Source organism: Prunus dulcis, chromosome 2 (genome assembly GCF_902201215.1).
Source record: "Prunus dulcis chromosome 2, ALMONDv2, whole genome shotgun sequence".
Classification (NCBI taxonomy): domain Eukaryota; kingdom Viridiplantae; phylum Streptophyta; class Magnoliopsida; order Rosales; family Rosaceae; genus Prunus; species Prunus dulcis.
Genome location: NC_047651.1, coordinates 15372730 through 15387101, shown reverse-complemented (window position 1 = coordinate 15387101; position 14372 = coordinate 15372730). Strand labels below are relative to the sequence as shown.

The 14372-nt window shown below is 36.7% G+C and overlaps 1 protein-coding gene across 3 annotated transcripts; it reads left to right on the top strand.

The window, feature by feature from the left end:
• Positions 1-5239: 5239 nt before the first annotated feature.
• LOC117619099 (scarecrow-like protein 6) lies at positions 5240-8322 on the top strand. 3 transcript variants are annotated; one of them, XM_034348931.1, is made up of 2 exons: positions 5253-6411; positions 6601-8322. In XM_034348931.1, exons 1-2 carry the CDS (start codon positions 5782-5784, stop codon positions 8077-8079), a joined length of 2109 nt encoding a protein of 702 aa, XP_034204822.1. In that variant the 5' UTR covers positions 5253-5781; the 3' UTR covers positions 8080-8322. The 3 variants fall into 3 exon arrangements, with proteins under 3 accessions (XP_034204820.1, XP_034204822.1, XP_034204821.1); XM_034348930.1 differs by having other exon boundaries at positions 6598-8322; XM_034348929.1 differs by having other exon boundaries at positions 5240-8322.
• The last annotated feature ends 6050 nt before the right edge of the window (positions 8323-14372 follow it).

Sequence of the window (14372 nt, the reverse complement as noted above, 5' to 3'; positions counted from 1 at the left end):
AGCCATGTGAAATAGTCATTTACCAGGCGCTGTCGCTGAGGTCCCCACGACTCCCTGGGGCCCCATTCACCCCAAGGTATATCGAACCAAATTGAAGCATGTAATCAGGCTTTCGAGTTACGGCACAAATTGTGCGATTATAACTTCTTAAATATAATTTTTGCTTCTTCTAGCCTTTTAAATACGTTAGCTATATAAGATTTATAGCTAGGACAAGCATTAACCGTTGTTTACCAATTCTTCCATCAATCCTAAAATCCCTCTCTTCAATACTGAATTTTTGCAATAGTTTTATTCAATTCATATGCTCCAAGTATTATTGCAGAAATTTAATCATATCCCACAAACTTATGAACGTCTTTCCAACCAAATTTTAACGAGTATCAGTAATTAACTATATTTACCAAGACAAAGGTGCATTGCCATTGAATTTCAACCCTAAACTTAAACTAAGAGGGAGGGAGAGGGAGAGAGAAGTTGCTGTAGATAGATACCTGTAGGGAGGTGGGAGGACATTGTCTAGAAATATGTAGATTGCCTTTTCTGCACTCAGTTTAGATGCATAGACAAATTGTTTCGCAGTCAAGTAAACTGAACTAGGTGCTTCAGTGCCTGTCATGCAGTCAAATAATCAAGTCATTAATATATAGATTTATATATATAAGCAGTTTAGCTTTGATATAGCACAGTAGGTAGCAATTTTTTTCTTCAAAAATATAGACCATGACAAGAAAATGAGCCCAATTAAGTTGAAAAGCTCCCTCCCTGGATAGAGATTTTGGGTTCACACAGTTTACAAAAAATGGGAAGATCTTAAATATTTGCAAAACTATGTTTAGTTAACGCTCATTTTCACAAATGGTCTCAGAGGTTTATAAATTATCACCTTTGGTCCTTTGTGTTTTTTTTTGTGACATGGTTGGTCCTTAAGGGGTCGTTTGGTACACAGGCTTGGCTTGGACTAAATTTAGTACTATGTTTGTTTCATTTAATTCTAGTCTTAGATGAGATTGCTAATACCGGGCCCACCAAAAACACCTCATTAGGAGGGGACTACTAAGCCCATGTAGAAAGGAAGAATTAGTTAGTCCTATGTTGACCAATGTATAAGATGCATATATTATATATATTACTATTATTATTATTATTATTATTATTATTATTATTATTACATACACATATACATGTATGATTACTACACGTACATCAAACTGGTCCATATCGTGAGATTCAATAAAAAAATTCTGTTAAATTGCTTACAACACACATGTCCAATAATAGCACCCCACATGGATTTGGATTTTAAAAAAAATATTTAAAATGTTTTTTATGAAACCAATATGATTCTAAAGATAACTTTAACCAATTCACAAAACTCATTACAACAGGACGTAACATGAAACTGGTGTTTACTTTTTCCTGTCAAATTGTCAATGTTCTCTGCCTTCTCCACAATGACCTTCAAAGCACAAAAGAAATAATTAATCAAGGACTGAATGCATTTGAACCAGCATGATGTCAGATAAAGGCTGCATTTCTTTTTTTATGCATTTGAAGCAACGATTGATGTACCAAAAGTTTACCAGTATGATGCATTTTGAACCAATATTACCATTGTTTTCATGCATGGACTGAATGTACGATTTAGAAAGAGAACAAGTAGCACCAACTTAATAATCTTTGCAAAAATATCTGGCACTCTTGAGCGAAATGAACCAAATATATTCGGGGTTTCTGAAGCCTGCTCGTAGAAAACCAGGGCGGGGTTACCTGGTTAGGTTCTTTTACAGAAGAGAAAAATATTTGTTCTCTCACTCGTAGGCAGCTCATTGCGCAGTGAAGTGTATTACGTAGGAATCAACCATTCATATGATTCTTTGATAGAAAGAAATCACAGAAAATGGTATGTTGCTGTCATTTTGAAACGATTTGAAGATCACCGAAATAATGTCTAAATTATTCAAGGCAAAGATTATGGCTGCTTTGATGTTTGGGCAAGCTTTCTTTTTATTGCTCGTTGACGGCCCCTTCGGCCTCCCCTTCTTTTCTTTCTGTTATGACAAAGCAAAGCAATTTCTTGCCGCCTTCTTTCCCATTCAGGCCCAGCTAAATACATGAGAGCCAGGCCCTTTTGAACAGAGTTTAAGGAGGGAAAATTACCAAATTGACAAAGAGATTTTGCTTTTGACGATAATGGGCTTTTCTGAAACGGCTAAAAAAGAAGCCAGTATGCTAGTCTAGTTCTCATGCCACATCCGCAGTAGAGAAAAGCCCAGAACGTCCATCTGGTAAACCCCCTTAGTTTTCACTCCTTTTGCTAGGCATTGACCCAATAGGTCAAATCCACTTGTCATTCATTTGGGTCACTTCACTTGCATAGTCCAATTCAAATTAATCTACTTCCAAAAATACGCCTTATAAAGAGCTCTAGTTTTTATGTGCAGCTTTGCTGCCTTGTTTGGAGAATGATCTCCTCTTTTGTGATCATATTGGTGCGGTTTTTGATTTTTTTTTGGTAATGGTGGCTTGGTTTTGTATTTTGTTTTGATTTTGTATGGGAAAGATTTGTTATACTAAACTGTATTGGGTTCTTAGTTTAATCTTCTCTGTGCTTGTGGTACTTTGTTTCTGCATTTTGCATTTTCGGCCTTGTATTCTATGTTTGTTTCCTTCTCATTTTTGAGGTTTTAATGAACTTTGATTGACCAAAAAAAAAAAAAAAAACCTCTAGCTTTTCAATATGGAATTAATTTCAACTCAAACATAACTTGCAATGCCTTGCATAACGAACATGTTTCACGTGCTTATAAACTGTTTTTATGAACTTTTAGCGATGTAGAATTTTAAGAATTTATTTCAAACTATATGATTTGAGTTAGAAATAGTGAGAAATTTTTCAAAAAAAAATTATTCTGGTCAAACATTGATTTTTGAAGTCACAGAATAAAAGTAGAGGTGATTACTAGCTCGTAAAAAATTTCAAGGAATTTTTCTGTGTTTGGAATTATTTTGGTGAATTTTAAAAGTTGAAAATTATTAAATTAATAAGTCGTGACATGAAAAAATGTGGAGCATTGGATGAGGAGAATGGTATTCTAATCATGTGGTTGCATGGACGCCAGCTTAGTAAAGCGTGTCACGCTATTTTAGCATCCGCTTGGATGAAATGACGTAATATCTTATTGGACTATAAAGAAGAAAATGAAAAAGCAAAGAAAAAAAAACTTGCTTGGTTATCCGAAGTTGAATTCTCTCGTATTTTTCAAACCAAACCTTTATTTTGTCTATAACCTTTTGCAAGTCCAAAATCATGAATACGAATCGATTTCGCCTTACGATCAAGAGAATGAACTCTACAAGTTGAGGTAAATTATTATGAACTTTGAGTAGGTTTTCAGATTTTGTCCACATTTAGATTATTTGGCTAATTAGGCTATGATTCTGTGATTTGAGGTGTTGTTTGAGTTATTTGAGGCTATTGGAAACTAAGTTGATTATTGATAGACCCAATTGAAGAATGTGAGGTAAATTCCTTATCTGTTATGATGTCAAATTTTTTTATTTTGGCTGGCCACCATGTCTAACAAACTTCTGTGCTCGTTATATTCTTCATCTTAGTCAAAATGGGCTTTGTGAAGAAACAAAAGAATTAGGAAGGTCATTGCCAACATGATTACACATGCCATTATTGCTTCTTGAATTTTAGAAGTCTATTGAATCAACTTTTGGTATTTACTGTCTGTTTCCAATGGCACAAAACGCTACATAAACAGTTGACATTAGCATGTTCTAAATTCTAATGCTCTTAGCTTCCCTTTACTATTGTCAAGTATCAATAAGAATTCATTAGTCTAAATTTGTCTCACAAAACCTTGTAAATTTTGCTCCTAATGAACTTATGTATGAAACTGAAATTAAATCAACATAATTTAGTTATTAGTCGACAAAAATTCAATTTTTTACGCTCTCTATTCAAAGATGATATCAGCTAAGTCTACCCGTTTGTTGTAGATGAATTGACCATTTTTCTTCTTTAACCGTTGTTTTGAGCGAATATTTTCAGCCACTTAGGACAAATTTAGTGATTGAGACTGAATTAGATAATTTGGTATCACACTGAATTATATTACATAGGTTGAAGAGGGCAACGGTAATCGAATAGTTCATTTGGTGCTAGTACACATAATTAAAGAGCATAATTGATTGAAATATACTATTACATGGTCTAGCAGGATTAGACATAAACTCATTCAGCTTAATCCCATCTTTTTGGTGGGATGTGATTTATAATCCTATCACTTTCATGTTGATATTAAGTTGCCAAAACATTTGAATAAGATTATGAAAAAAATATAAGCCGAAAGTTTTGAAAAGCAAAATTTGGAGGGAGAGTGCAATGAGTATTTTGGGGTTTGAATAGAAAGTATTTAAATTGTTACTCACTGATACAAACTTCGACAAAAAAATTGAAGCTCTGAATCGCAACCACATATTTTTAACTCAAACTAAATATCTGGTCCGTCCAATCCATCTCGATATCTTCAAACCCAAAAAAGGCCACGCATTAACGTGCCGTCAGATTCAGTTTCGAAAACCAGGACGAGCAGAAGCTGTTCTCCCTAAATTACTTAAATAGCCCTATACTCGCAGAGCCTTGCAAGAGCAGTGGAGCTAGATTGTAGCCAAATGGAAAAAGGTAATTTAGGAAATGCTACCAAGTTGCAAAAGCCACTTCAGCCAGTTCATCTTTTATCTGTCTCTCGTCGCTCTCTGTAAACTAATAAAAGAAATAAACCATCACAAGGACAACATTCTCACGCGCCCTTTTAGAAGAGTGCATGGGAAATGGGATTTTTCTCTTCTAATATTTATTAAATAAATTTTATTTCTTTGTGATTTTTTTTTTTGGGCATTGTGGAAATTAAATTGCTTAATTCAGTTGGAAAATACATTTTTTAATATATAAATATATTTCTTTTTTTCATTTTTGGTGTGGTTGAACATATATTTTAATTGTGGCAAAACAAAAACATATAATTTAATTGTCTAGGAAGTTTGCGATTGGCATTTACGTGTGATGCATGAGAGTGGGTTTGAAGTGCGTGACAGTAACCCTAGCAGGGAGATAACTACATCTACAGACAAAAGCCACATAAAAAATTGTAATAAAAAATGAAAATGAAAAATGCAAAATACAAAATAATAAAAAAGTATGAAAACGAGAGAGAGAGAGAAGCACTTTACCACTTTTATATGTTGCACGCATCCACATAGCAGAAAACAGAAGGAAGACGAAGTACTACTCCCCTCAAGGCACCGGCAGAGGAGAAATCAAAAAAACCCACCAAAGGGCCCAAACCACACACAAGAAATGAAGAAGAAGATGGTTCCAAAAATGGGTCTTGAGCCTTGAGGTTTTCCATCAAACACAAGAGCTTGTTTTGTTTGCAACAAAGACAGGCATCAGGCTACCAGAGCAACAGCAGCAGCAGCTAAGAGCCTAAGAGCTAGGTGTCTCTGTGTTCTGAGATTTCATTTCAGCTGTGCATGCACTTGGGCAGCCTTTGTTTGAGTCAGAATTTGATTTAGGCCTAAAAAACCAGAGCTTTTGCTTCTGTAAATTTAAGCATTGAGCTCTTGGGTTTTTGTAAATTTGAGAACCCATTTGTATTTTGTTCTCTTGGAGTCTTTTGGGAGGTGGGTTTTTGTTGGTCTTGAAAAAACTGGAGGTTGCTGGGTTCTTGGGTTTGTGTGTATTTTTTTCAGTGTTTATTTTGTTAGATGAAGGCCATGCCCCTACCCTTTGAGCAGTTTCAAGGGAAGGGGGTGTTAGATTTCTCTTCTTCAACTTCAGATTCACAGCCACCGCAAAATCAACATCTCCACCACCACCACAATCAGCAGCAGCGGCAGCAAAAGTGGAACCAAAACAGCAACAAAGAGAATTGCTATGTGGGCAGCACTGAGCCCACCTCTGTTCTCGACACCAGAAGAAGCCCAAGCCCTCCCACATCCTCTTCAACACTGTCTTCTTCTCTCGGCGGCGGCGGCGGCGGCGGAGCCAGCGGCGGTGGTGGTGGCGGCAGCGGCTCTACAGACACAACCACCTGCTTGGGCACTACTGCAGCGGCGGTGTACGAAAACATATCTCAAACACCAATAGAAGAATCAAAATGTGGGCCGGCGCTTGGAATGGAGGACTGGGAGAGTGTCTTGCCTGAGTCTCCGGGTCAAGAGCAGTCCATTCTGAGGTTGATTATGAGTGATATTGAAGACCCTTCTCTTGGATTGAACAAGCTGTTGCAGAGTGGAAGCGGTTCTGATCAGCAAGATTTGGAATTCAGTGCAGGGTTTCATGATGTGGTGGATCAAGGAGGCTATGATGGCTTTGAACCCAATACTGGGAATTTGGTGAGCAACATTAATGTTGATCCTTCTCTACATGCAACATCTGGTTCTGATTTTGCTTTCAGTAATAGTAGCCCAAATGTTCAGAGCACCAATGTGAGGCTTGGGTCATCATCTTCACCAAGCCCCATGTTCTCTGCTTCAATGAACAACCCTTTCCCTGCTTCACTTTCTCCTGGCATGTTTCAGCAGCAGCAACAACACATGGGTATGGATGAGAAGCCTCAAATTTTCAATCCCCAGATGGTGATGAACCAAAACCAAGCTCAATTCACTCAAAATCCAGCTATGTTTATGCCTTTGACATATGCCCAATTGCAAGAGCACCACCTTCTTTCACCACCACCACCCAAAAGGCTTAATTCTGGTGGCTTTGGACCCAATTACCCGGTCCAAAGAGCACCGTTTTCGAATCCTGGACAAGAGCTATTGGTTCGGGCACAGCAGCAGCAGCTTCAATTTCTTCCACAGCATCTCCAACAACAGAGGCCAACAATGTTGGTGAAGGAGAATATGTTGAGCCCAGCAGAGGGAACTAAAGAAATGATGAACCAGAACCAGAACCAGCAGCAGCTTCAGCAAGCAGCAATTGACCAGCTTTTCAATGCAGCAGAGCTGATCGAAACAGGAAATCCGGCACTCGCGCAAGGGATATTGGCGCGGCTCAATCACCAGCTCTCTCCCATTGGTAAGCCTTTTCAAAGGGCTGCTTTTTATTTCAAGGAGGCCTTACAATTGCTCCTTCACATCAACACCTCTAGTAACTCTTCTAATGCTTTGTCACCATTTAGCCTGATTTTCAAGATTGGTGCTTATAAATCATTCTCTGAAATCTCACCTGTTCTCCAATTTGCCAACTTTACTTGTAACCAAGCCATCCTTGAAGCTGTGGAAGGCTTCAACCGTGTCCATGTTATTGATTTTGATATTGGCTATGGTGGGCAATGGGCTTCTTTTATGCAAGAAGTTGCCTTGAGAAATTGTGGGGCACCTTCTTTTAAGATCACTGCATTTATATCCTCCTCCACGCATGATGAATTTGAGATTGGTTTCACTCGAGAAAACCTCAAACACTTTGCTAGTGAACTTAACTTGTCATTCGAACTCGAACTTGTAAGCCTCGAGGCGTTGAACTCTGGTTCTTGGGGATTGCCCCTTCATGTCTCTGAGGGTGTGGCAGTTGCTGTTAATCTCCCAATTGGTTCCTTTTCAAATAACCCTTTATCACTTACTATGGCCCTGCGCTTTGTTAAGCAGCTTTCTCCAAAAATTGTGGTCTCTTTGGACAGAGGCAGTGACCGGACCGATGTTCCATTTGCCCACCAAATCATCCAATCCCTTCACTCTTACTCCGGCCTGCTTGAATCACTAGATGCTGTAAATGTAAACCCAGATGCCCTGCAGAAGATTGAGAGGTACTTGCTCCAACCAGGCATTGAAAAGATTGTAACCGGCCGCCACCTTTCGCCTAAAAGAACACCTCCATGGAGGACTCTGTTTTCGTCATCTGGGTTCTCCCCATTGACATTCAGTAATTTCACGGAGTCTCAAGCCGAGTGCTTAGTGCAGCGGACTCCAGTTGGGGGTTTCCACATCGAGAAGAGACAGTCTTCGCTTGTTCTCTGCTGGCAGCGCAAGGATCTCATCACAGTCTCGGTTTGGAGGTGCTGAAGAACCAGCATTTTGAACTTGGTTCTACCAATTAATTCTCGTCTCCGAGGTGCTTCATAACTTACTGCTTTAGTTTCGGAACCTTTTCAGTTTTCTTCCATGATGCTGCAACTATGCTAATTGTCTATTGTTCTGTAGTAGCCCTTTTGTTTCCAATGAAGAAACCGAACATTCGAAAGTAACTCAATGGCTTTGTACAGTTTTTTCATATTTTCAGTTTCTTACTATGGATTTGGGTATATCTATTGTGGTGTTTTTTCATAATTAAGTTGGTGAGTTTTTGTTGTACACTACACAACAAAGAAAAGTAGAACTCAAGATATTTGAGAAAATTATATAAACTTCAAATTTGATGCCCCAAGTTTTCAAGCTCATTTGAAGTTTTTACCAATTGCTTGGAAATTTTATGACCTGGTATTCAACAATTCAAAGGATTCTTCACCAAACCCCAATGATTGTGAAATTGTGTACCAATACTTCATTTGTATGTGAAAATCCCAGAATATTGGAATTTATCTCTCTCTCTCTCTCTCTCTCTCTCTCTCTCTCTCTCTCTCTCTCATGAGGTTCTAGCTGAAATCTTTGCCCCCTAAACCAGTACTTGTCAGAAAGATGTGTTCTCTTGCCATGTTTATTATCTGTATTTCTCTTCACATATCTTTCGGTGGTTTTGAAAAAACAAAGTTTCTTGGTACAACAGTTTGGTTCAATCAAATGTTATCAGAAGTACTTGTTCAATGCCGACTTTGTTTTGGTCTCTATCAGATGTGATTATTGGCATTTTCTAGTGGCTGGGACAATCGAAACTATTTTTGGCTATATTTCCGTCTTTAGTTTGTCAATTATTGTCTTTCCAATACTCGATGGACCCATCCATACTTTCTGCCAGTCGCAGTTTGACATATATGTAGAAAGAACTCATTAAAAATACAAATATATAAGTTTTTTCGTATGCATTAAACTTTTTTTTAGGACAAGCAACAATCTAAACTAAAGAAAAGGGGCTTTCTCTCACACACACAACTAAAATGTCATAAGAGTTCGAACTCGAAATTTTTTAGCTGCAAATCAAAGTCATTTTCAACCGATCTAGACCTCGTTGGCCGTATATGCATTAAACTTTGATTGGCTGTTAAGAATAATTGGCAAATGTTTATGCCAGTTGAGTTAGTTATGTAGTCCAAGATTGGAAACCAGACCGGTTGTATATATCAAATTAGATGATAAAATCTACAACAACAAAAAAAAATAATTTATGATTTAAATAAATAAATCATATATTTCGTAATCAATCAAACTTTGAAACGACACTTTTAGAACAATCAATTTATTGTAATGATTTTTTTTTTTTTATTGACCATAAATTATTAGTGCCAAAGTTTGGTAGGTACTCCATAAATTACATATTCATTTGGCTAAACCTTTTTATTTATTTATATATATTTAAAATACTCTTCCATTTCTTTAAGGCTCTCAAAGGATGGGATGTTCAATCGTGCCCTAAATTGGCTCTATTACATACATGCATTTGTGAGACTTCATCAAATACATATGACATTTTGTGTTTGAATGTCAATCAATCATGGTAGGTGTATTAGATAATTAAATTCATCACACCTTCTCTCATATACATCTACATATGTTATTGCTAGACATTGTGTATCTTAATGCATGTATTTATGTCAGCCCCTTGTATTATTATACACTAAAATGTTTTGTTGTTTACTAATTTTTTGTGCCTCCCCTATTGAAATCACATGGGTAGTGTTTTATTGGACCCCCACATGATTAGTTTAGACACTTTCTTTTTAGCACCTTGGAAACACTTCATTAAACTACTTTTGTTTAATATATACTAAGGTTAGAAGATGAGGCCATGTTGTTGCAGGAAGAAGAAAAGATGTTTCTGTACCATTATTACTTTGTTTAAATATGAAGAAAGCCAACACTGGTTGGCTCCAAGGACAATAAAGAGTTTAATAGTTGGGCAAGTAATCTTATATTCTCCTTTTTCATATTTCTATCATAACATAACCAAGAGGATTAAGTATATTGGTTTTATGCAGACATAGGCTTAGTCAAGTTGGCTAGAACAGATGTGCTCTTCACTTTTCATTTGAGTTCGAATCTACCTCCTTATAATTTATATTAGATTAAAGTAGAATATCATTTATATACATTAGTTTTACTTTGTTTCAAGTGAATAAATAATGACATTAGTTATTGGCCTAATGATATTTTTCACCATTTTTTTGACGAAATTTAACAATTAATTGATTGGATAATGGTGAAAAAAGTGATAAATTTAAGAGTTAAAACTAGTTGCTTGTAAAAAAGAATGATATAATAAAATTAGAGTGTGATATTATCGAGGCTTAGGGCTCGTTTGAGACTGCTTCTTTGGAAAACACAAATGCTCTTAAGCGCTTCTAATAAAATCGTTTTTATTATAAAAATGTTGAAAATTTTAAAAGAAATCCAAGTGCTTCTTAAAAAAGCACTTGGGATTGCTTTCTAAAGAAACACATACTAGATGCTTCTCCATAAAGTGTATTATTTTAAGTCAAACATTGTCAAAAGCGTTTTTAGTTATCAAAAAACACTTCCAAAGACACTTCCAAACAAACCCTTACTAATTTACATAGATCACCAACCAACTTTTGTTTTGTTTAATAAAAAAATATAGCGGTAAACACCCACTCCTTTAAATTCAACATTCACAACAAAACACCCATATATAGCCCTAATTATTTTTCACTAATAGAAGACGGTGGTTGTCAACTTGTCATGGGTGGCACGCCACCCCTATGAGGGGCAGTACCAGCATGTATAGTGAACCAACGTCCCTTACAGCCTCCTAGGGCTAGGGGGCGCAGCCATGAGAGCAATGACCTCCTTGACAAGTGGGAGAGTCATGGCAACTTCGAGGTTTATTTAGAAAATAAAAAATAAAAAGTTCAAATGTCATTTCTAAGCAATTTTAGAAAGGGTCAAACTGTAATTAGATGGATGGTATGGTAGTAGCCCCACTCTTGACTTTCCGTTGAACTTTCAAAATGTTGTAATGTACCCTTTATAGTCCAAGTAGTGAGGGAGGGTAGGAAAATGAGTTGAGATTAGAATAGCCTGTCGGTGGATGCATCATGCATTGGCATGCTAGCTTCAAACTTCAAAGTACGTTTCAGTGGATTTCATTGCTCATGGATTCGATCTAGATATGTTGTCCATCTTTTAGTTAGAATTTGAGTGCTTGCAATGTCCTTGAGACCAAGAACAAGGCCATGGCTCTGACAGTTGGATTCCCTCGATCTCTCTTCTTCATGATGACGACTTTCACTTTGTTTCTTACTTTTGTTTGAAGAAAAATTCGATTTCCAAATTCAAGCAGGTGGGGTAGAAAACTTTCTATTTCCTCACTCAAAAAATTAACTTCCAAATTGTTAGTGTTTCCTTGACATCATCTTAGAGATTCCAATTTCTTAACATGGGAAAGTTCTAAAGGAGCTGTTGGAGCTTTAACGTCCTTGTGATCCAAGAAAAAGATTTTTGTCCAATTGATGTCAGCTTCACCCCTCAACTAGAGCCAGCATAAGAACTGACAAAAAATGCTAGGTATTGATCAACTTTTGGATTGTCCAGAAAATTTGAGAGGCAAAGGCTATAGTTGGGGAACAAAGCCATTGCCATGTCCCTTTAGTGCAATGAATGATAGGTTTTACAAATGCTTTAAGAACTATGATTAACTTAGGCCTGTTTGATAACCATTTCAATTTTAGTTTTTCATTTTCATTTTTTGTGTTAGAGTATAGAAAAATGAGAGTGAGAATGGGAGTAAGGATGAGATTGGAAGGAGAGGATAAGAGGGGAGGATGGGAGAGAGGAGTAACAAAAGTGAAAACAACAACTTGAAAGTGAAAACAATTTCAAAAAGATTACAGTTTTTTGTTTTTGTTTTCACTTTTTTTTACTCCTTCCTCCCATCCTCCCCTCCCATCCTCCATCTCAATCCTATCTTCACTCTCATTCTCACTTCCATTCTCCCTCTTTTTCCTCTGTACTCTAGCACAAAAAAAACTAAAAACTAAAAACTAAAATTGAAATGGTTATCAAACAGGCCCTAAAGTAATCATAAATTTTGGTTGAGGAACAAAAAAGGGAATTTCTTATCCATGAAATAGGCTATTTCAAAAGGCAATGCATAGTCCATTTCAGGCTTAACTAATGTGTCAATTATTTAGAAGGGGTGGAAGCATTGCCCTCCACAAATTAGGTGCAACCCCACACATCAAAGGTTAGCCCTAAGAGTAGTTTTCAAGGAGCATATGCAGAGAACTCCAATTAAAACCCATGAACAACACCAATGAAAAATTTGTTCATCTTTTTGCTAAGCTTTAGTTGAAGGTCATTTTGCATTTTTGCCCTTGAGGAAGATATCAAAATCTTTACAACTAGCAAGTATGGTCCTTTCTTATGGTCTCTAGGTGGCCCAATTGGGGGTGAAGAAAGGGAAAGAACATTTTGGATGGACCTGCTCTCCATTGTTTGCCCTTATCAATTCAGAAGCTGAAAGCAGATTCCATGAGGAGGCCAGGGAGGCAAAGATAGAAGGATAGAGAGACCTATCTAAGCATCTTCTAGATATGGAGGGCCGTAAAAGCAGCTCACTTTTTTCAAGTTTTCTATAAGAGAGAAAATCAACCTTCCTTGGAAAGTATAATGATAAACAACTTTTTATTAAGGAATTTGTGGTAAGCACTTTTGTCTTGGAGAAGCCTCCTCCTAGGAGTGAGGGGAGATTTCAGTTATTTTGAAAGAACAAAGATATGCTAAAGCTTCCCCCCACCCCCTTCAAAGACATTTGGCAGCTTTTGTCCTCTTCAAAGTTCTATAAATTGGGTAGGACACTACATAAAGCCTAATTGATCATGCATTTTCAATCAACGAAAAATCCACCATCAAATCTTGTAGAGGTTATTACAAAAATCACATAGAAAAACAACGAGACCCCACTAGCATAGCAGGAATTATATATCTCAATCAGCTACAATTCCTCTTCAAATGGGATTGAAATTTCTATTTGTGGTACTATTTGTTCAATAATTTACAAGGGATCATTTTCAAGAATCATATTCCAAAACTTCCCATATTTTTCTAAATCATGTCACGGTGTGACATTTTCAAAATCATCTTCTCTTTATTTATTTCTGCATGCATATCCCCCTCTGCTTTATGTATCAATTATTTCATGCACGGCTCTCAATCGAATCTCCTCCTCAAATTGATACTTCCTTTCCTTAGTAGCAAAGAAATGAACTGAGAGCCATTAATTAATTTGGCTAGAATGATCTTTGCCATGCAATTAAATAGGTTGTATATGAGAAAGAAAAAAAGAATTATAATTGCAGGTCATCTAGTGTTCGGGTTTCTTAGCTTTACAGTAATTATGCTGTAAACCACATTTTTCTAAAAGATATTTTAGTTACTGAGCAAAGTTCGGCTCCTTAAAACTAAGATTTTTTTACAAAATATATAAAGATTTTTTTACAAAATATATAAAGATTTTTTTATTTTTATATATACGTAAGAACAATAAAACAGAAGCAACAAGAAGCCAATAGCAAAACCATGTGGGCATCCAATGCAAATGGCTAAGAAAAGTAATAAAAAGAAAAGCAAAAGTTGGTATGAGGTGGAAGATGGAGTGGGGTTGGAGATACATGGAGAGGGGGGGTGTGTGTGTGTGTGTCTTGGAAAAGTTAGGGGTTTTGTAATCAGACAATCTTATTAGCTTCTCTCTCTTTTTCTTAACTTTTATAGATGCTTGCCCACCATGCATATCTCCTCCAACTCTCCATCTCTTTTCCTCATTGTTTTTAATTTTCTCTATCTTTCTACTTTAATTTATCTCTTTCTTGTTTTCTTATTTAGTCAGCTTAGATACAACGCATTCTTTGCATCCCACACATTTTCTTTTATGCCAAAGCCCCAAAAAGTAAGCACTCATATGATTGTCAAAAGCCATTCATGGTAGGCCCTCAAAAACAAAACACAAACACTCTCTCATCTTATTGCTCAAGTCTCTCTCTCTCTCTCTCTCTCTCTCATATTTGGTGGTGTTCTGGCTCCACAAAAAGTTTGCATGGATGAGTTGACTGCAACCTCCAATTCAGGGCCTGTTTTCTTTTTTATCCCTTCTTCTATCTCCATCTTTCTATCTGTATGGAAATCTCATCGAGCTGGGTCAACCCAACATTAATCACTTCTCATGTCTGTTTCATGCTTTATATTATATT

Bases quoted from the DNA above. Each gene is read 5' to 3' on its own strand.
- LOC117619099 (XM_034348929.1), top strand. From the start codon at position 5,782: ATGAAGGCCATGCCCCTACCCTTTGAGCAGTTTCAAGGGAAGGGGGTG.